General features: G+C 38.2%; 1 protein-coding gene across 1 annotated transcript in view; it reads left to right on the top strand.

The window, feature by feature from the left end:
- Positions 1-21,908, top strand: part of GALNT1 (polypeptide N-acetylgalactosaminyltransferase 1) — an 87,826-nt gene that overhangs the window by 38,020 nt on the left and 27,898 nt on the right. The window contains exons 3-4 of the mRNA XM_053956750.1: positions 4,047-4,276; positions 13,100-13,274. Coding sequence (XP_053812725.1) covers positions 4,138-4,276; positions 13,100-13,274 — 314 coding nt within the window. The 5' untranslated portion in view covers positions 4,047-4,137. The remainder of the gene's footprint in view (positions 1-4,046; positions 4,277-13,099; positions 13,275-21,908) is intronic.

Below are 21,908 nucleotides of genomic sequence, written 5' to 3'. Positions count from 1 at the left end.
AGGAAATGTAACTCAGCCATATTCATCAGTCTTTCAACAGCATCCCAGGCAGTATAATTGTTGTGGAAGGGCACATCTGCCAGCTTTTCTTCTGTTGCCACCATTTCCTGAATTAATTTCTCTCAGCCTCCATTTTGGGAGTTTGCATCCACTTATCCTTTGAGTGCAGTGCTTAGCTGTCTCCTTTTTTGCATCATGGGGCACAGACTCGTGGCACTTGGAGGTCTCTGTGGAGATGCATCCACCTGCTGTTCATCCTTGCTCACTTTGCTCCATAGCCTGTTCCACTGAAGAAGCAGCACTCAGGTAGAGCGTTCTTCCCGTGGTTGAGGCCACCACGGCCTCTCCAGCAGCAGAGGGAGGAACCAAATACACAACACAAGCCCTGGATAGCAGAGCCCTCTTCCCAGAGCTCTGGGTCAAGGCTCTGGTACCTTAAGAACAGTTGCTTCTTTGGAGTTTCTGGGCCCCTCTGCTTCATTGCTCTGCTGGGGAAGCAGGCAGGGGAAGTGCTGTCATAAAAGCAGTGGTAAAAATGCAGCGTAATTCATGAGATGATAGACTGCCCAAAGGAATAAGAGCCTTCATCTAAGGTACAGGGAAGGGCCTTATTGATGGAAAACTGTGTGTTGAACTTCCGCATCGCTGTCTTTTCATCGCTTCCCCAGACCCTCAAAGGATTCAAAGGGTTCACAAAGTGTCTTTTTGACATTTCAGTGAACTGACAAAAGAATTCTCTTTTGTTAGAGGCAGATATACCACCAGGCTATGCATTCTAAAGCACTTGAAATTTTTATGGACAGCAAGTCTAGATTGTGGTTCTCCTGATGTCTTGCTAATTTGAGGACTCCAAAGCACTGTGCTCCTGTGTGTTTTCCACTGTTTTACAGCCTAATGTCTCACAAGTCTGAACTTCAAGAAGTGTGAAATTAAAAGAATTGGTAGAGTTTTCTTTCAAAACACGTATTTTATTAGCATTTGTGTTCTTTAAGTACAAGCAGGGTGGTGGTGTGACTTGATTCTTTGCCAAATCATTTCTATGGTGTCTGAGTTTGGACCAGAAGAAACCTATTGTATGAAGAGTTTAAGGGCAGTCATGCACTATGTCAGACAAATTTTGTCTGTATAGAGTATTTGTTTCTGCCAGCGGTTGATATGCACATCTAGGGCAGAGAATAGGGGAAACTGAAATGATACTTCTCACTGTACTCTCCTGGAATGCAGTGACTTGAAGTTCATGGTCAGGAGCTACCTGAAGTAGGTGTAAGGACTTGGTATTTAATAGCTGATGAGGAGACTTGCAGTGCTGGCAGGGGATGGTGGCAGGCAGCTCCCCTGGATGACTACACATTGTAGGGAATACATTCCTTTTCTGAATTTTAACCTCTTGTGCTAAATTCACTTAATTTCTGCCAATATAAGAAAAAAGAGTAGCAGGCAACAGTCCATGTCTATTTACCATCTCCATACAGCTTTTGATTTTATAGACCTGCCACTTGATTTAGGTTACATCTTTTCCAGCCAGGAAAAATGCTACTTTCATCTTACAATAAAGCTGTTCTTTGTTGTATTCATCCTTCTGCACTTCTCACTCGTTCCTTTTAATCCTTCTATATCCTTTTTGAAATTATAAGACTGGATGTTCACATAGCACTCAAGATGAGAGAGCAAATACTTTGTAATGGTGTAGTGAGGGTTTGGTTTCTGTTTTCTACATAGTGGTCTGTAACAAATGTATTTTTCTTTCACTGCTGCTGATGGTTTTAAAGAATTTCATAGTACAGCTCCCAAGACCCAGAGTTCAGGTCTATCCTCCTATCTATTAAAAAAAAAAAAAAAAAGACTGAAAAACCAACCAAAAAACCTCCAACCGAACAACCCCTGGGATTTTTTCATAATGTATGTCACTTAATGTTTCATTGTGGTAATTTCATCTGTTACTTTATCATCAGGTTGTTAGTTACAGATATTTCTGCAGTTCCTAGTTTTGTACAGTCATCCCTGTACACCAAAACTATATAGATGCAATCTGAGATCCCAAACAAAATTCATTCTTGGTATTTGATGTACACCTATGCAGGAAGCAGAGGATTGTACACCTCTCTAGCGTTGTACAAGTGGAAGGCCACAGGCTCCTGTGTTGCTGTACCATCCAAAGCTGTGTGAAGGAACATCCTTCAGTGTAAAGGAGTGCAGGGAGACAGGAATGTGTCTGCTGCCAGTAGGAAGAAATAAGCTGTATTTAGAAATGGGATGTCATGGCATCTTCCCTTAAGAAGGGTGAGGGGAGGCAGGGGTCAAATTATGGCAATGAAATACTAAAGGAAGTGTAGTCTTAATGATGCAGGCTTTTAATGAGGTTTTTGCATAGTCACAACTGATGTACTTTAACCCCAGCTGGCATCCAAGTCCCATGTAGCAGCCACTCACTCACTCCCCACCACCCCAATGGGATGGAGGAGAGAATGGGAGGAATACAAATGAAAAATGAGTTCAAACAAGTAAAACAAAACAAGGAGTTCATTCACCATTTCCCATGGACAAGCAGATGTTCAGCCATCCCCAGGAAAGCAGGGCTCCATAACATGCAACGATTTTTTGGGAAGACAAAAGCCATCACTCCAAATATCCCCTCTGAGCTTTATATGATTCCATATAGTATGGAATATCTTGATTCAGTTGAGGTCAGCTGTCCTTGCTGTGTTCCCTTCTGCCCCCCCAGCCTCCTCACTGGTGGGGTGGGGTAAAAAGCAGAAAAGGCCTCAACAGTGTTTAAGCACTGATAAGCATTGATGAAAATATCCCTGAATTATCAACGCTGTTTCCAGCACAAATCCAAAACGTGGCCTCTACTGGTCGCATTAAAGGAAATTAACTCTGCCCCAGTCCAAACCAGCACAAAGGCTTGTGATTAAAGTTCTCTTTTCAATAAATTCTTCAGTTTTCACTGAAAGCATGTAAGAAAAACTTAGTGTATGTAATTTATAAAATCCTAGCATGTCTTTAAAGACTCCTTATTTTATTCCCTTCATTTTCTATGTGAAGAGTGTCTACAATTCCGGTTTTAACTGGTATGCTGTTCTCACTGGTAAACATTTCAGGAGTACTCTGAGTTGAAATATGTCAGTAGTGGTTAAAAAAAAAATTAAAAATTAAACCCTTCGTATTTTAGCGTGAGGAAGCTCAAAGCTATTCTTGATTCTGCCCTACTAGTCACAGAAATATGCAGTCTTTGTAACAAAATCTGTAATTTGAGTAGGGCAAAAGAGAATTTCAAAGGCTGGCATTCTAAAATTGTAATGTATACACATTGAAAAATGTATAGAGGTTTGCTCTATAACCAGACATTAAGCTAATAAAGGCAATTCAAGTGCCAGAATTGCTAACTTTAGCTTTGAATACCTAGTAAATGATCGTGGTGGCTTATGGGTACTTTGTTAACCTTGCCTACTGTTTTATTTTACTAAAAGGGATGTTTGTTTTTGGTTTGCTGAAAGTAAAGCATTTGTCTCTGTGATGCTTGTGTAATAGGCAATTAGACCCTGTGTAAAATCCTGGCATTTGTAGGCCAGCATTCCTAGTGATGGACCTGGAATGTCAGTGTGTGCTACATGGGAGAAGCATGAGAAGTATCAGCCATGGGATTCACACAGTAGAAAGTGATACCCTGCTTCCCAAGATGTTCCTGGTTTTCATTCATTTAGGTTGTCCTGGTTTGCAGAGGATCCAGGGAGTTTCTTCTAATGTCATTAGATGTGCCTGCCTTCTTTTCCAGTGGCTCAGCAGAGGACTCTGTTTTGGTCACTCATTTTGATGAGTGATGAGGTGATGAATGTCAACATAATAAAGGACTGGGATAATGCTGCTATAATTTACCCCATTCCCATATCTCACTGAAATGCATAGGACATTAATTTTTTTTGCATACATCATAAATTGTTACCTTTAACATAAATTGTTACCTTTAAAATGGAGTTAAAATTTCTGATTTTAGCATCTGTCCTCAGGTAAATTTTGTGACTTCTTTTTCTTTTTTTTTTTTCCAGATATAGAACGTGGTCTCTCAAACTGGATTAAAAAAAACCTGTTGATATTTTTATTTATACTTTTTTATTTTTGTATTTGACTTAAAGTGCCATGAAAAAATTTGCATATTGCAAGGTGGTCCTTGCCACCTCTCTGGTTTGGGTCCTTCTGGATATGTTTCTATTGCTGTACTTCAGTGAATGCAATAAATGTGATGAGAAAAAGGAACGAGGCCTGCCAGCTGGAGATGGTAAGTTTTCTGCCTAAGTACTCTTTAAATTATGCTCCGTTAAAATTGTACTCTTTTTAAAGATTTGGGATTTTTTTTTTTTTCTCAACAATGTTGCATTGTGTCAGTATTTAGGAATCACAGAATATTCTGTGTTTCTTTGAGTGACTAGAGAATAACCGTATTGCATGAGATGTATGTTGCAGACTTAAAACACTTAAGATGTAGAATTTTAAGCACTAATGTATATGAAATAACCCTAAAAATCTATGCAACAAGAAGTGCAGAAATCTAAGCCATGTTAATGCAGCCTAAAGCATATTTAAATTTCCATGAGTGAGGAAGCAAAGGCACTATTAACTTCATTAGACCTGCTAATAAAATTAACCAAACCAACCACCAAGCTCACTTGTCTGCCTGCCCCTGCAAAAAAAGACTTCAACCATCCAAATTGAAAAACACCCCCTGCCCCACAACCCACCTAACCCAAAGTTTAGACAAAGACTGTAGCAATAAGGCACAGTAAATATGGTAATGAAAAGGTTTATGATAAGAGAATGAACTTGGATGTAAAAGTGACAAATATGAGTACATGCTTCTCTAGATAACTTTTAAGTGAGAGCTGTATTATTCACTACTTAAGGTTTTCAGTTAAGCTTTCAGTTTTGTTATTGCCATCTTAAGTTTTAGAGTACCAATTAGATGAGCTGAATGTGGGGTTGTTTTGTTTGGGTATTTTTTGACAGCGCTACTATTGACGTTGCCAACTTTATTTTTAGGAAGTTAGCATAGTTGATCACATGGGAGAAAGGATTGGTGCAGGGAGATGTCTCATCCCTGCAATATCTCAGTGTATGCATTTAAAACAGCAAGCAGCTGCCACCTCCACTTTGTTTGTGAAGCATCTAATTTTGTAGTAGGTATCTCTCCCAGTGAAAAGGCTGTGTCTGTGTTACACTGCGGATGTTGGAAGCCTCTTCAGTGATGGTAATTGTCAAGTCCAATCAGTTAATTGCACTCAAGGTTATTGCTTTCCATCACAAAAAACTTTTTCACCTGTTATCATCTGGTATGAATCTTGATCTTCTTGGGAATTTTCAGAAGTATTTTAAGAATAATGTTGCTCTATTACAGAATAACACAGGGGAGATATTTAAGAAGTGTCAGATTTGGTTTACTTGTTTTCTTTCCCTGTGATGAAAACAAGCTAATAAATCTCCACAGAGAGCACTGTGTAGAATGTAGAATTTCTGTGCTCAGCACCTCTGGACTCCTGTTTTCATGAGTGCATGTGAACAAGGGGTTCTAATTCACCTGAATTTTGCAGAATTAACTTAAATTTTCATTACTGGCATTGCATTTTTTGAGTTTCTTTTTCAGTAAGAGGAAAGCAAAGTGGCAAGAAAATTAACTAGGCTCATGTAGAAAGTATGTCTTCTACAGAAACTCAGGCTTTTTTGGTCCTGTTTTTTTTTCCTTTTTTATTTTTTTTCTCCAGAAGTTTGGAAATTCTTATGTGGCAAGATAATGACTGATGTGTTGTTATGTAGGAATAGATCCACTTTTTGGCTTCCCATAAAGCAGATAACTTGTGCCAGAAAACAGCAGGTGAAGTCAATATCTATCAACTTAGTGCGATATATTGATAATGTTGAAATTTCAGATGACATACGAATTCATTGTGGGAACCTTCAGGTGAGGGAAAGTCTTCAGTTTTGACAGATTAGTATTATGACTTTCCCTATGCAACACTAATTTTACTTAGTTGAGTAGAGTCTTCATTCTGACCTTTACCCAAACCTGTGTGTGTTAAAATTCTTGATATGTTTATAATGTCTTATAGTTGGCTGGTAAACAAACAAATGAAAACCCACCCAAACAAAACCTTGTATATAATTTTGTACATTTTCTTGTTTGGTGGGGTTTTTTCAGTGGTTTTTGGTTTTTTTTTTTTTTTTTTGGTTGGTTGGTTTGTTTTTTTTGGTTTTTTTTTAACAGCTGATTTGTAGTCAGGTATGTGCAGGAATAATAGGTCTGCTAGAAACCTTGGTTGACCCTGTGACATTTCCTTTTAACCAAGCTGCATGCCTGATCATAGATATTTTTACTTGTTCCAGTAGTTTGCTGATTTGGCATCTGTAGTGGGTTTACTCCTGCTCAGAGTGCCTGGAGTCTTCTCAGATAACATTGAGGCTATTTTGTCTGTGAAGCTTTTATCAAAATCTGCTTTTTCACTTCACTTTTTCCTCTGCTTTTAATTTCCATAATTGAATTAGTTTCCTTGATTCAGCATAAATTATGCTAGTGTTCTGAATTTAATATCCTCTTGTCCATGTTACTCTGGTATATAGCCTCTCTTTGCAATTCATGGAAGAATTCCATGGCATTTAATGAACTTACTCAACATAGGAGTAAGTTTTTCTGAAGAGTTTGTTTATTTTAGGTTGTACTTGTTTAGTTGGAAAAATCAGTCTTTAGATATTTCAGCAGGAGCACAGGATTTTGAGGACAACTTTGGACAGTTTGGGCTTTCATTAAGTTAGAAGGATGTTTTCCATAGGCTTTTAATACAGAAAATGGAAGGATTTTCTTTTTATAGAATTAGGCAAAAGCCATAGCCAAAATTGTCTTTTGGCTCTTTCTCATTGGTATTGATGACATAAGATACCACCATCTTAAATCAGGAACTTCTGGTTATGTGTCTAATATTGGATTTTAGGTTATCCTGCTGTAATGTTTTTAAAATTGCTGAAAATAAGGTGTCATGGTTTGACACTGGCACAATGCCAGCGCCCCCCATGAAAATACACCTTCCCAAAATAAATGCTGTGAGATGCGATCAGGAACAGAGCAGAGCAGGCCCAAGCTTAGAAATAAAGGAAAAAAAAACGTTATTAAGCTACTTCTATTATAAAAGACACATACATACACTAAATCCAGGGTGAAGACTCTCCAAAACACTCCTCCCCTCACCCAATTTCCAACAAACCACAGTGAGACACCACCTGGGATTCCTGATCAAGTTGCCACCCTTCAGATAATCAATACTTAGTCCATCAAGGGAGAGAGGAGTCTCTCTAGCACCATAGACCCCCAGGAAACACAGTTGCCACCTCCTGTGTTTCCCTGTCACACATGGCAACCGCCTGGAGAAAATCTGCCAGTGTGACACTCTCCTTTCCATGTCACAGTGCTCTCGTCACCGTGCATGGACAGACGGCTCCAAAGCAAGGATGCTTTGCCAAGGACCAAAAGAAACAACAGTTCAGCTTCTCATCCTGGGACTACAGTCCCCCCCAATTTCTTCCTCCCCTGGGGCCAAGGGTCTCAAGAACAGAGATCATCTTCTTCCTGAAGATGGAGGACATCACCACACCCTCCTCAGCTTTTTTCTGTTCTCTCCATTCCTGTGCTGGTAGTCCCTGAAGCAGATCTCTTGGCTCACCATTGCATCCCCCTAAAAATGTAGTCTCTGTTGCAGGAGAAATTGGTTCAGTCTATGGCTAACAAGAAAAGTCCAGCCAAAAGCCACCCCATCATCTCCTTCCACCTAAAAATTCCTTCTTCTAACATCTCAGGTCCCAGACTGTCTCTCTTCTACTTCAAATTGAGGAGGAGTAATATTTTACAAAGCCTTCATTTCCCAGGAAAGGGTTAAAAGTCTCGGACTCCCTGGACGGCTGAAATCTCTGCCCAGGACTCCAACTCCCGTGGCTGGGCACCTTCCCCCAGCCCTTCTCCTTCTCCTCTGCTGGCAAATTCCAGGTGCCGTCAGGCTCTCTGTCTCTTTCCCTCTTGGGGGGGGGGGTGGAACAAAGGCATGTCCATTTCTCTCCACCCTTCCATCTGCAAGGGGGCCCGCCCAGTTCCTGTCCTTCAGCCCCTGGCCTACCTCCACCAGGCCACATGGCATTCCCTCTCCCACCCAGCCTAAGGCTGGGCAGGGGAGAGTCTGCACTCTCTGAGGACCGGAACCAAAGAGAGAGTTCCCCTGGGAGTTCTTGCTTTTAACCCCCTGTGTTCTCAGAGGTGTGTCCATGCCTTCAGTGGTCGCTCCAGGTGCCAATATCCAAACCTGACCACTGATTGGTTTGACCCAACTTCCTGAAAAAATTCACTTCCATGTCAAACCACGACATAAGGAATAGTAAAGGAATGTGCAAAACTGTGGAAAACTCAGTGTACGTGGTTATGGGGAACTGTAAGGTGAGTGAGATGAAAGCCTTGGTGTCTACTCTGACAGAGATTAAAGGCTGGGAGTTGAAATGACACAGTGTGTGGAGCTGAGGAGACAAAAGGTGAGGTAGAAAAGGGACAGGCCACTAGCCAGGTAGGAAGGCAGCTGAGGTGGAGATGCTTTGGGAAAAGGGGGTCTGGAGAGTACAGGATTGAGTAACTAAGATTATAGCAGAGGGAGGGATAGTTGGAATCTAGTGACTGTAGTTGCATGGGATGATTTGTCTATGAACTTAAGCTTTTGCCTACCCCCTCCACCATGGCAGAAGACATCTGCAGTGGCTTCACCAGTTAACCTGGGGAGCTGGGATCAGAACACCCAGCAGTGTTGTTTCCAGCAACAGTCCATGAGCTGTGAGAAGCCTGTGTTTGTGCTGACTGATACGGCTGCTCTTTCTTCTCCCTGCTGTGACCAGAGGGGTTGGGAGAAAACTGGGGGAAGCTCTTTCCCAGTGCTCAGCTCTGAGGTTGCTTCGCCTCCTCTGACATGGATGGTGCACGTCAAACCGCCGCACATGTTCTTCCTATTGCCGCATCTTCTGGATGGTGGCTCCCTTTTTGTAATTCCTGGTGATTAATCAGTAAAATTTACAAACAGTAATTGATTGTTTTCTATTGAAGACTGTTGCTGTAAGTTTAAATGTTGCTAAGAATTGGAAAGAAAATTACTTAACCGTGGTAAGTTAACATCATCCATGTTACGGTTTTTTTCCCAAATCTAAAATTCATAGGATAGTTACTTGAGCATTATTGTTTTCCTATGGAGATTGGCATTACAATTTAGACTGCACAGCCTGGAATAGAGCTTACTTAATAAATGTAAACAAGTTCCAGACTTAAAGAGAGGGTTCAAGATGTTCTCTAACAGCTTAGGGACCATTAGAGACCATTCTTGTAAACAAAATATACCTAGGTAGTACCGTGGTTTTATGAATAATAAAGATTTTTTTTTTTTTTGTGCAGCTCTGTCTTATTTCTGTAAGAACCCTGTATGTCATCCCTCAGGTCTTGACTTAAATGAAGATGAAATGAGTCATTCTTTACCCCCAGTTAGAGGCTTACTAAAGATCTGATTGAAAAAAAAAACAAAAGCCTTCCAGCTTTGACACTTGATGTGGTTTCGAAATAAATTTTCAGAATCATCCTCTTTCCTTTTTTTTTTTTCTACCTCAAGGTACATTCCCCTTGTGTAATGATTAGGGGCACTGGGGAATCTTTTAGAATTAGGACTGGTGAATTGCAAGAATCATGTAATCTCAGCTCCTTGCTATTTACACTCTTTTCCTGGAGCAATGACAAAGTTAAACTAGGACCCAGCCATTTTTGTCAATTGCTAATCAAGACCTTGCATTCTGAATTTTGAGCTCTGGTAAAGATTGTATCTCTAAATTGTGTCTTGGTTCTGAATAACCTCATCTGCATGAAAAAATCCTAAGAAGAAAAGTGAGCAATTTCAAGATTTAATTGTTGAAAATGTGAACCATTTGTCATAAATCAGTCTTGTTCTGTTAAGGTTGAGGAGTGTGTAAGAGGCAGAAGTGCTCTGAACTTTTACCTGTCCAAACAGCTTCTTGTAATTATGGTGATGCCTCCAAAGGTGACTGGACTTTGCATTGGTCAGTTTACATGGGCTCTAAAGGCATCTCACCAGAAGAATCCACTTCTTTTTCCTGGCTTTAGATAGTCTTAGATTTTGAATTATCTGGTTTTCATCAGGCATATTGCCTGGTAAAAAGAAAATTGTAGTCCACAGACATAAAGAGTTGCTGATTTTTTAATGAAGATCTGGAAGAGATCAAGCCTTCTTTGAAACTAATGGTTTACTGGTACAAATAAAAATCTGGAAATACATTACTAGATTTCTTATTTAATCAGGTGGTTATTCAGTCATTCATTTAGTTTTGAAACCTGTAGCCATAAATTTAATTTCAGTTTGTTAGAAGAATACCACCAAGTACATAGAGTCCTTCAAAGGAAATTTTTTTCTGTATTTAACTGACAAAAGAGGACTGTGGTTTGAATTCTTAACAATGCATTTATTAGTAATTTTGGGAGAACGTTGTTGCTTATTGTTTGTGTGAAACCTACATGTTTCTGTGGGGAAACAGATAACCATAAAAAAAAAAACCCAAGAGAAGATGATTCTCAGAAACTTGAGAGAACCTCTTCTGATGGTTAACTTTTCTTGGAAAGTCATTGCCCTGCCTGTGCCTCAACTTGACTGTCTGCATTTAGTGAGTTGCACAAAATATCTGAATCTAGTTAGTTGTTGCTGGAATTTTCTTCAAGGAGAATGAGGTACTGAGGTAAAATGTGTAATCAAGCAGTATGTATTTACTAATGAAATTTAAAAATTCAACTGATGAATTTGTAGAATTTGTACACCAGTATCCAAGTCACTGATGTGCTAAACTTGCATCTTAACAGGAGGACCTGCAAATGTGAGAGATGAGCTTTTGGCTGATTTAGCTAATCAGTTTGACTGGTTTAGTGAAATTTAAGAAAGAACTGGAAGTGCAAATGAAACAGGAAATTATTTTTTCTTCTAAATAGGTCATTTGGTAGGATAAGATACTCTTCAGTACTCTGAAAAACATGCTGCATAAAACTATATCTGATAGGGTTTTTTAATTGTTTTAGGTATGTGGAACACTCATTGTTAAATCATTTTCTAAGTGAACCTATGTTCTCATTGCTATACACTTAAGAAAAATTGCTGTAATAGCCCAGATAATAATACCACTGAATGTATAAAATTAAGCCCAAATAATTACTTTATTGTATACCATAATTTTAAGTTAATTACCCCCTGGAAGGCAAAAATTCTAGTTTAAAAGGTTATGCAATTTCAAGTCAGCAAGTTCTGGTGCAGGTTCCAAGCATACCTTCTGAAGAGGCAAAGATGCAAAGCAAACTGCTTGCTCAGCTTAGCCCGTGGCTGGAACGAGCACCTCGGCCCATCTGTTCAGGATTTGCTCGAACACACTTACTCTATCGATTTTCAGTGGATGAATGGCTGGCTGGCAACTTCTAGGGTTTTATAGCACAACAGGCCATCAAGGAGAGTTTGGTTAAAAGAAAACACCCTGTGATGGGAGGAGGATGGGAGGATTTTCTCTGCTAAATGCTCCTACGTGACTGCAACTAGTGCAATCGCTTCAGGTGCTTGAAAATGAAAGTTTCTCAAGGAGCACGTTGTGCTTGTTTCCAGTTGGCACTAAATGCAGACCAGCAAAAAGCCTCATTTATTGGTAATATATATTTAAGTCTTAGTGTTTCAGCAAGGATGGAAGGTTCAGGCCTTCTTTTTTAATTTTCTTTTTATTCGTTATGTGGCTGTTTACTCTCTGCCTAAGGTTTAATTACACTGTGCTAGATGCAAATTAAAGATAATTTAAAGCTAGGCTTGTTTCTTGGGGATTTGGTGTCTTTATTTTAAAATACTTTCTGTTCCTCTGTTTAGATCTTAAATTGCTATTTTTTAAGTTAAAACTCTTGCTGAACTCTTGCTGAAGCAGTAATATAGTTCAAATTCAGTAATTGAGCATTTCTGTTCAGGAGAAAAGTGAATGGTACTTGTAAAGAGAAGTGTAACTTTTAAAAAATTGTTCTGATTTTTTTACATATTTGGTTTAAAACCCTAAATAATTCAAGAGTCTGAATTCTTTTTCTCCCATTCTTCCTCTTCAGTTTGATCAGATATTTGATATTTAAATTTCTTTGGGTTTAAGATGTGTAGTGTTACTGGTTTGATAATGTTCTGTTACTAATATTAACCTTCAAAATATAATTTTGTTGCATAAAAACAACATTAGTACAAACAAGAGAAATTGTTTCTAAACTGTTGCTGCCAATGTCATTCTGATAAAATAAAAATGTGGAAATAAATGTCAAGCTACACTTGAATCGAACCTTTACTGTTCTGGAACATCATTTATCACAGTGTCACAGAATACGCGGAGTTGGAAGGGCCCATCAGGGTAATTAAGCCCACTTCCTGGCCCTGCACAGGACACCCCAAGAGTCCCACCATGTGCTTGCCAGTGTTGTTCAAAGACTTCTTGAACTCTGTCAGGCTGGTGCTGTGGCCATTTCCCTGGGGAGCCCGTTCCAGTGCCCAAACACCCTCTGGGTGGAAAACCTTTTCTAATATCCAATCTAAACCTCCCCAAACACAGCCTCAGGCCATTTCCCTTGGGTCCTGCCACTGTCACCACAGAGAAGAGATCAGTGTCTGCCCCTCCTCTTCCCCTCGTGAAGAAGTTGCAGATTGCCGTAGGTCTCCCCTCATTTATATCCCAGATTTTTCTTGTGCATGCAGGCTTTCCTGGAAAAGTTGAATTTTTCTTTACAGGAACTTTATAAAGTCAATTATGATGTAATGGTGGATAGAAATAATTCCTTATTGGTTTTTTACATGAACTGTGGTGTGTAAGAAAAGCACTTAACTATTTCTGTTAAACTCCCAAATGTGAAGATTGGTTTTCACTTTCAAAACCTTGTGGGCTTAGGATTGTTCTAAATGTGAGCACTCCTACAGTGTAAATTAATGTATAAACAAACAAAAACAAGCTTAAAAGGAGTTAGTAACATTTTATTTTTTTGAAGTTCCAGAACCCATACAAAAACCACATGAAGGACCTGGAGAGATGGGGAAGCCTGTGGTCATTCCAAAAGAGGAGCAAGAGAAAATGAAAGAAATGTTTAAAATAAATCAATTTAATTTAATGGCAAGTGAAATGATTGCACTCAACAGATCTTTACCTGATGTCAGGTTAGAAGGGTAAGTACTTGATGTTGTATTAAAAATGTACTCTCTTTAAATGAAGAATGTGCAAAGACTAATCCTAAACAACAGTACAGGTCTCTAAGATATTACCGTTTCAGCAAACAGTTGGAGAATTTCCTGTATATAAGATACTTATTAGTAAAGTGGAAAAAAAATCTGTATATAAGATGGACCAGCAGAAACCAGTTTTCTTCATTGTATTTAATTTTGAATCTGATTACAAGTATGAAGCATGTTCATGGAATAGAAATTAATTTGGCTGAAGGAAAGTTAACTTAAGCATAGGCATTTCAGGAAAAAAAATCACTTGTTTGAAAAATTCATGCATTACTTGTAATGAGGCAGACTAAAATTCTGCATTATATAAAATAAAAGAGATTGGGTGATGAGAGAAATACTTCAAAAATTTTCTTACCTAATGAAATGTGCAAAGCTTCATTTAGATTTCATTATAATGTTTTCTAATATCCATCTGGTTTGTTTTTGATCTTGCCTCTAGAATATTGATCCTTTCAGAGCTATTTGAATCATAAGTAATTAAAAAGAAAATTGTAGCCTTGTTTTAACAAAAAATAAGATTGCTTTACCCTTCTGGGACTATGACAGGATGATGACTCCCCCCACCTCAACCCTCATCTTTATGAAAGAGGCATTCAGATTGAATAAAACTTAGGAAACAAAATTTCCCTGATTATCTACATTATCTTGCAAGAATAATTTCTTTAGAAGCTCTGCTTTGCTGCTGCATACACAAGTCCTAGCTCCTGAATGAATTTGTTTTCATCTCCTACCTCAGAAGATCATATTAGCAGAGTGAGATGAAGCTCTTGCTGCTTTTCATTTTTAATGAGTGATAAGGAACTGGTTTGTAGCGATCTGTGTTTCATCTGTTGTGATGAAAGTGATTCTGTGATTTCCTGGTAGGGCTGGTGTTCTTGATGCATTGCTGCTGTTCTTAATAATGGAAGCATATTTTTCAAAATATGATTTCACAAGATTGAAATAATGTAGTTTTTAATCAATTTTCAAATATGAAATGTACATTTGAGGCTCTAAAAAGTTGACTTAATCATAACCTTTGAGAGGTCTAGACTTTGAATTAGACAAAAATGGAAAAAGAAATTTTTATAATCTATTAAAAAATTATTACCTAGGCATCACTCAAGTTTGCAGGCACTTGAAATTGCTACTTCAAAATCCAGTTTAGCTAAATAGAACTTTTTGTCTTTCACAACCCCACAGTTATTGTGTTTCACAGTGAGACATGTTCTATAAGTTTTATAATGTTGCATTTGCTTCTCTTTTCCATTTTTTCTGGATACAATACTCTCACTATACTTGTTGTGTGAAAGTGGAATCTTTGTATAAAATTTTAGGTATAGTCTTAGGAGAGACTTGGATTTTTCTGTTCTTGTAAATTCCTGCCAAAATTTTAACATTTATGTGTGTATTCATTTTTAGTCATTTTTGAGAGAAAAACACTTCCCAAAAATCTCTTCCATTTGTCATCTTTTCAACTTGTTCTTTATAAGGTCATGGTAATTAAGAAGTCATGGAGAATGTTAACATTTCTCTGGCAAATTTGAGAACAATACTGTGTTTACAATGTAAGGGTGTCTTAATCTGTATGTGCAGATCAGTATTACTCTTCAAGAACACTGTAATCATGTTCAGAATTGTGAACACTATAAATGTACTCTGGTGTTGTGTGTATGTCTGATGAAACTATTTATCTGATTAGTCAAAATACTCCAAAGTCAGAAACACTCTGTGCTGCATTAGTGTTACTTCTGTTACAATTTGTTCTATGTCCCTGGTAATGTGGAAATAGTTTGTGGAGAAGGGGAATGGGTAATTTTTAATCATTCCTTACCACACTTATATGCCTACAGCACAGCTGCCAGTAGCACTTTCAATCAAGATTTTGAAAAAGCAGGATATGTTCAAAGGCACGCTTAGCTGTTCAACCATGTAATTATTTTCTTCACAAGTTTTGTGGGTTGCTTCCTTTAATGTGGTGTGGCGGGAAGAAGTGATTACTTCAAGTTCTCTAATGTCAGTTTTTCTGAAGTACAGAAGCCTGCAGAGGTTTTGCCTAGCGGTTAATCATTGGAAAGCTGGCAGAATTAAGAGTGCCAGGACCAATTTGCCACATGTATTTAATGGGAATGGCATGATGTGTCAGTTGGAGAGGAGTTTTTGAAGTAGACTGCTTCATCCTTCAATTAATTTCTAGTTCTGCCAAACCCCTATCACCTGTGCAAAAACAAGTGTGTTGGTCCTGGAGTGCTCATAGGTTAATCTCTGCAGATGACCCACTCTGGGCACCCTGTTTCTGTTTTGGCCAAGAAATTTTGTTCCCTTACTAGAAGAACAGAAATGTGAGCTTCTTAAATAACTTCTAGGCACTTCTCCAGCTAAGGGAACTCCTCAGTACAAGACAGCTACAGAAGCTGGCATCTCTGTTCTGCCAAGTGTGCCCCAGTTGTATTTTCAGGTTTATATCTATTTTTATTATTTGGCACAAAATTACCGATGCACACAGACACCTATAAAATCATTGATATGTGCCTGAATTGCTGGTCACTTTGTGTCTGTAACTGGGAACATTGCTCTACTTCTCTTTATCCCAGCTGAGTGTGATTTACTCAACAGAAAAAGCTAAACCAGAAGGAATGTTTTTAGCCTGGATACTTCCCTGAATCTGGACTGGGACATGTTAGTATAACAAACTAATATGATGGACAAGGCTACAACCTCTGGAGGAAAGCTCTTGCAGGGGAAGAAGCAGCTGTGCATACCAGATTGATTTTAAGTTGTTAATAGAATTATTCTTGCAAGCATTTCTTATTCTAGCCTGTGAATCAATCATCAAAGTGGGGGTTGATTCACAGTTGCCAGGAAAATATGCAGCTGTGGGCTTGACATGACAGCAAAGAGTAAAAGATGGATGATCAGGAACACTGGAGTCTTGCCTTGATTTTGCTGAAGATGAGGAAGGCAATGAATAAAATAGGCACTAGTGAGTAAAGTACATGTTCAGCTGTGCCTCTGTACCTTAGATTGGTGTTCAGGCTGGAAAGTAGAGGGGTTGAAGGCATGTTGTTACACATATTGTATGACTGGGTTTGGCTCTCAGTGCCATTGGAGGTGACTTCAGAAACTGCTTTGCAAAATGAAGAATGAGTATTGTGTTCGAAGGCTGAGCTTTCCAGCCTGAACTTACTAGTTAACAATTTGTGGAATATATAAAACTTTTAAGTAGACATTTTTTCCCTGTTGTGAGAATTTAAAACAAATTCTGAGATTTTTTCACTTGAAAAGAGCTGCTTAAAACACTTTTTTTTTTTCAGGCACAAGCAATCAAGTCTTCAAGCAATGAAGGCATAGCTGGGACAGAATGATTTTGTGTTCATGTGGGCTCTGGTCCCCACTGGAGCTTGTGATGCAGTACTAGCAGGGTGTCATATTTGCAGGTTGATATTTCTTGGAATGGTGATGGGCTTCCCCAGGCAGACCTGCAGCAAGCAGGAGTATCCACGCTCCTTGCTGATTCCTCAGCAAACCTTTTTCCAGGGCTACAGGTTCTGTACAATTTGGCATAAAAGATCTTCCTTTTCCTTTTTTCCAGTGGTATAATTTTGCCAGAATTAAGGGTATCAGGCATCTTATTATACCTCAATTAGTTCTGCATAGAGTCTGGGATTTTTAAACTATCATTTTCTCAAGCTGTCTGTACTCAGGAAGGTAGTTGTGCTGGTATTTTGAGTGCTATAAATCATGTTAAGGTGTAATGAGAGTTTTTAGCCAGATGACCCTACATATTTTGAGTCAACTGTGTTTAAATCCATACAAATTACAACTTCAGCCACTTCATGGAAAAAAGAAAGGTGCTTATCTCTGAGATCTTTGTGTTTAACTAGTACATTAATGTTGTCAGATTGTTATTATTGTAGGGTTTTTTTCTGGATCAAACTTAGTTCTTGCTGCTTAGTTCTTGCTGCCAAGCTTACTTCCACAAGTGGGAGGAAGTAGACAATTTTTCAAGTTAAAAGCCATTATTCGATGTTACATGTATGTATTGGAGTTTATGGCAATTATACTGGTCTTCTTTCCGAGTAAATCTAGGAAAATAGTAATTTTGACTGATTCTGTCATATCTTTGGTTATAAAGAACAGAATTTAGATTTCAGCACTGTTAATTAGATGATAAAATATAAATTTTTTTCAGTTACCACAATCTGGTTTTCATATCTGTGCTTTAAAAATGTAATGTTGATTTTAAGTATGACATATGCATGTGAGAATATACTGGAATTCAGAATTATATCTTCTCAAAGCAAATTTATTTGTTCTATACATCAGGATACTATAGTTGAATCAAAATATAACACATCCATAAAATGAACACAATCTCAATGTGAGGATAATAGCTTGAGTAGAGCTATTCATAGTAAAACAAATGAAGGCACGCATGCAAGACTGTGGTCTTGGGACTCAAGTGTGATATTTCATGGGTTTTTCAAAAGACAGCACTCAAGGGATTTGCTTCTATATGAGGCTTGTGAAAGTGTGCTCTCTACTTAGTTATTTAATTCAAAAGCATAGGGGTAGTTTTATACTACATATAATTTGGTATAAATGTGGACTGCAGATGAAAGAAGTTTTCTCATCACTTCTGTTGATACTAATCTGATGATTGTGTGGCCTGGATGTTCACTGACTGGATGGACACCAAAAAAGTAGAAAAAAGTATTGTTTGTTGATTCAGCAAACTGAGGCAACACACACAGCAGCCATGTGACTACCAGATCTGGTGGAAAGAAGGGGATGAGACTAAACTGTAATGGCAAAAGGTGGGTTTATTGCTTTTGGCAGCAGCCCACAGTTGCGCTGGATTATGTGGAATGTGGTGGGGAGAAAAGCTTTTTTATAGAACCTGAGCATTAAAATCCCCATAAGGCCATGGGTAATCATTCAGCTCAGGTCATAGTAATGTAAAAACAATAAAAAAAGAGCAAAGTTTTCAACATAAGTGGTGGAAGACTCAGGAGCTTTTGACTCAAGCTAGAAATCCAGACTGTTAATTAACCTGGCATCTGTAAAGAAATCTTCTGACCTCATCACCAGCAATGTAACTTTCAGCAATGTCATGGAAGTCAGAAAGCCTGTGAGGTATTAGAGACTTTACCGTTCTTTCAAGCAGGAATGTTTTTTCATCTGGCTTTTGTGGTGCCTATAGCATCTCCTGGCCTGATGCAGAATCAATGTTTGGAATTGTTCTTGTTCACATTGATTTAGTGAGTTAGCTGAAAGAAATTCTCTATAAACCTTTTCCCTAGAGAAAGTGTAGAGGAGAAAAAATAGCAATAAAAATCAGCTTACTTCCTGTAAACTGTTGTGGTTTTTTTTTTTTTTTTTGGCAGTGGGAAGGAGTTACACTATACACACACACAGATATATATATAGTAATCTTCTTATTCATGCTCATCTATTTTGGATGAGCTACCATATCCTGAAATTTATTCAGATTGTTAGGTCAGATATGGAAAATAATTGGTCTAGAGATCTAGGTTCAATTTCAGACTCTGAGGACAGAATTGGTTTTACTTCTGTCAAGAGATGCTTTTCTGTGATCGCTTTCAGGATAAGGAAAACAGTCAATTGCAGCTACTATTATTTTTGTGAAATTCTGCTTGAATTCTGTAACCACAATGGTTTTAAGAACCATTTTGGATTTTGTTTTCAGGGTTTAAGAAGATTTCTACTTGACTCATGAGATAATGCGACATTTCTTATATCCAAATCTTTGAGATCAGAAGAAAGGAAAATTTCATACTCTTGATGTCAGGTAAATTATGTAATACTGTTGAAGGCAGATATTAAGCAGGCTGCATTGGAATGTTTAAATAAGGATAAGGGATTTGCCTGCATCCAGGGCACTTGCTCAGAAAGAATAATTGAAGTTACAGAAAAGAATTCTGAATTACAGAAAAGAATTCTCTTCCTAAAATGAATTGTTTTGATTTGCTTGGAAAAACCAGATTCAGGGTAGTGTGAAGTTTTGTTGCAACCTTATCTGCAGTGCTTTCTCTTTGTTCAGTTGCAAGTTAAAGCTGTGATGGTATACAAAATCTGAATAGTGAAATGTGGTTTGGCATGTTACAACAGCTAGCGATCCCATATCTCTCAGAAGAATTGCTTTTAGTCCTTTTAACTGTATTGCTTCTATATGAAAATCAGATCTTTATCCAGCTTGATTGTTTTCAGTTTAGGAGCTTGGAGTGTTCTTAAAATTTATGTAAAAAGCAGATTCATTAGCACCCCCTCTTAAATGATATTATGAGGCTACTGCATATTCTCAATGATCTTTGTGGGTCCCTTCCAACTCAGCACATTCTGTGATTCTGTGATCCAGGAAAGACGAAGTCGGTGTTTACCAGAAAAACACAGCGTGACTTGAGTCCTGGTGGTTCTTGATGTAGTGTTTTGACATTTTCTCTGACACCCTGCTACAGGGCGTTCTCCCTTGATGGAAATGTAGGTCAGTCTCAGCAGCTTCAGGGTGACTCTGAGTCTTATTTCAAAATTTGTTTTCACCTGGATTTAAGTAGAGAGGAAGTTTCTTGTTGGGCATAGCTGTGCTTCAGCTCTGTAACATTAACTTTATTGCAGGCTATAACTTAAAGCATATGAACAGGTAAGCAATGGAATACTGACATTTTATAGTGCTGCAGCGATATTCATCAGATATCAGTAATTAAACCTGAGGTTTCATGAGGGGAGTTCAGATTTTCTGATTTTGTTTTCTATCGATCTGGAATTAACTTTTGTAACCTCAAAGGAAAATAAATGTGTGTTTTCAAGTCAAAGGATACTGATGCTTACTTTCCAGAGACTCTCAATGTATTTTAATACTGAAATGTGAGTTGTTTATACTGCATCAGTAATATTAAACAAATTTATTACAGAGGCTGTGCTGTGTAGTATTTTGTCAATATTTCAGCTCTAACCTGATTTTCAGCAAGACTTGGATTATTCCTATGTGTCATTGTCAAATTTAAGTCCTGAGATGCAGTTTATTTATAACTGCAGTTTTTATTTATAACTGTTGTTTGTAGTATCCAAGATGAAAGATTGTATTAAATTTGTAAGATGACTAAACGTGCTTCCCTTCCTTCCCCAATCTTTTGCTAGTTCAGCTTTCAAAAATGCATTGGCACTGTGTTATCATACTGCACGTACGAGCACCAATCTGAGCTCCACTGGGATTTCCCAACTGAGCTGCTCAGTGCACAGGAGACACTTTTACTTGTGTTCCATCTCTGTCCTTTATCAGAGTGCTCTGGGCTGTGTGCACTGGGCTAGAAAACAAGGATTGCATACATGTTTTACTGCTGTTAATGTTTTTGAGCCATTGTAAATTATTGCTCATGGCTTGTTCCTTTGAAAGGCTGGTGGAATTTGGGAATAGAACTGGAAACAAGTAGAGTAAATCATAGCTCAGGTAGTGTCTGACTCTGATAATTTTCATGATTAGGTAGGTATCAATGACCTTGTTTTGAACAATCCATATTAAAAAACAAGTTCCAGTGTGTATCTTGTTCTCTCACTTCTCCTCTGCGGAGAACAACATGTTGGCAGCATCAGAAGGGGTAGAAACCTGCCCTGTAGTTCTTTAGAAATTTAGCATTTATTTCTAATGCAGACTATAATTATACCCTCATCTTTCTAGAAAATGACCTAAAATTTATTTCATATTTTGCCTCAGTGAATGAGGTTTTCCTCATTGTGTCTCACTGGTTGAGCATTATGGTAGTGTATAACTGATTTCCTACAAGACCTCTTCCGTGCTTGTAGCTTTGTTTGGGATGTGATTTTTTTAGTCTATGAAAAGGTACTTAAGAGCTATCCAAATAGTAAATCTTTGTTTTTCACTTCCAGAAATGATTTAGTATGCCTTTGAAGGGTATGCAGAGATCACTATCAACATTGTAAATATGTCATTCAAGATTTGCCAACAGTACATATGTAGCACTCAATCTTGGGTTTCAGGAATAATTTCTAAGTAAATTGATCCATGGATGCAATTTTATAATATTGATAAAATGCCAAGTGCTATTCTGTAATAAGATGGCTGCACAGTTGCTGGGTTTTTCTAATGTTATACTTGGAATGTTTGTCAAAGACCCAACAGTAAGCGGAGAGAGGCAGCATGAGGACAGCACAGGTGTTGTCCCAAGTTTCTTGAGTCTCTGCATGCCTGGCTGTGGCCAGAGTGGGTAGCTTTTTTATCTCTGAATTAGACACTGAGGAGATCAGAAGAGTATCAGAAGAATTTCACCTTCTGATGAATTCAATTGAAGCATCTTGTAGGATCATCTGGTAGATTTCTTCTGCCCTTGCAGTGGCAAAGTATATTTGTTCCCTTATTCCCTCACTGGCAGGAGAGAAGAGAGTTCTCTTAGATGTGAAGAAGGATTGAGTGTGTATGGTTCTGATGTTGTAGAAAGTGCAAAATGAAAGGTTGTCTTCTTTGCCTGCAAATTTGTGCTGAAGCAACAATTAAGCTCTGAGATTTAATGGTTTAATTTTATTTGGACATAATTGCCTTACTTGTTGTCTCTT

Source organism: Vidua chalybeata, chromosome 1, assembly GCF_026979565.1.
Source record: "Vidua chalybeata isolate OUT-0048 chromosome 1, bVidCha1 merged haplotype, whole genome shotgun sequence".
NCBI classification, from domain to species: Eukaryota; Metazoa; Chordata; class Aves; order Passeriformes; family Viduidae; genus Vidua; species Vidua chalybeata.
The sequence above is the reverse complement of the archived record's forward strand: the minus strand, read 5'-3'. Positions and strand labels throughout refer to the sequence as shown.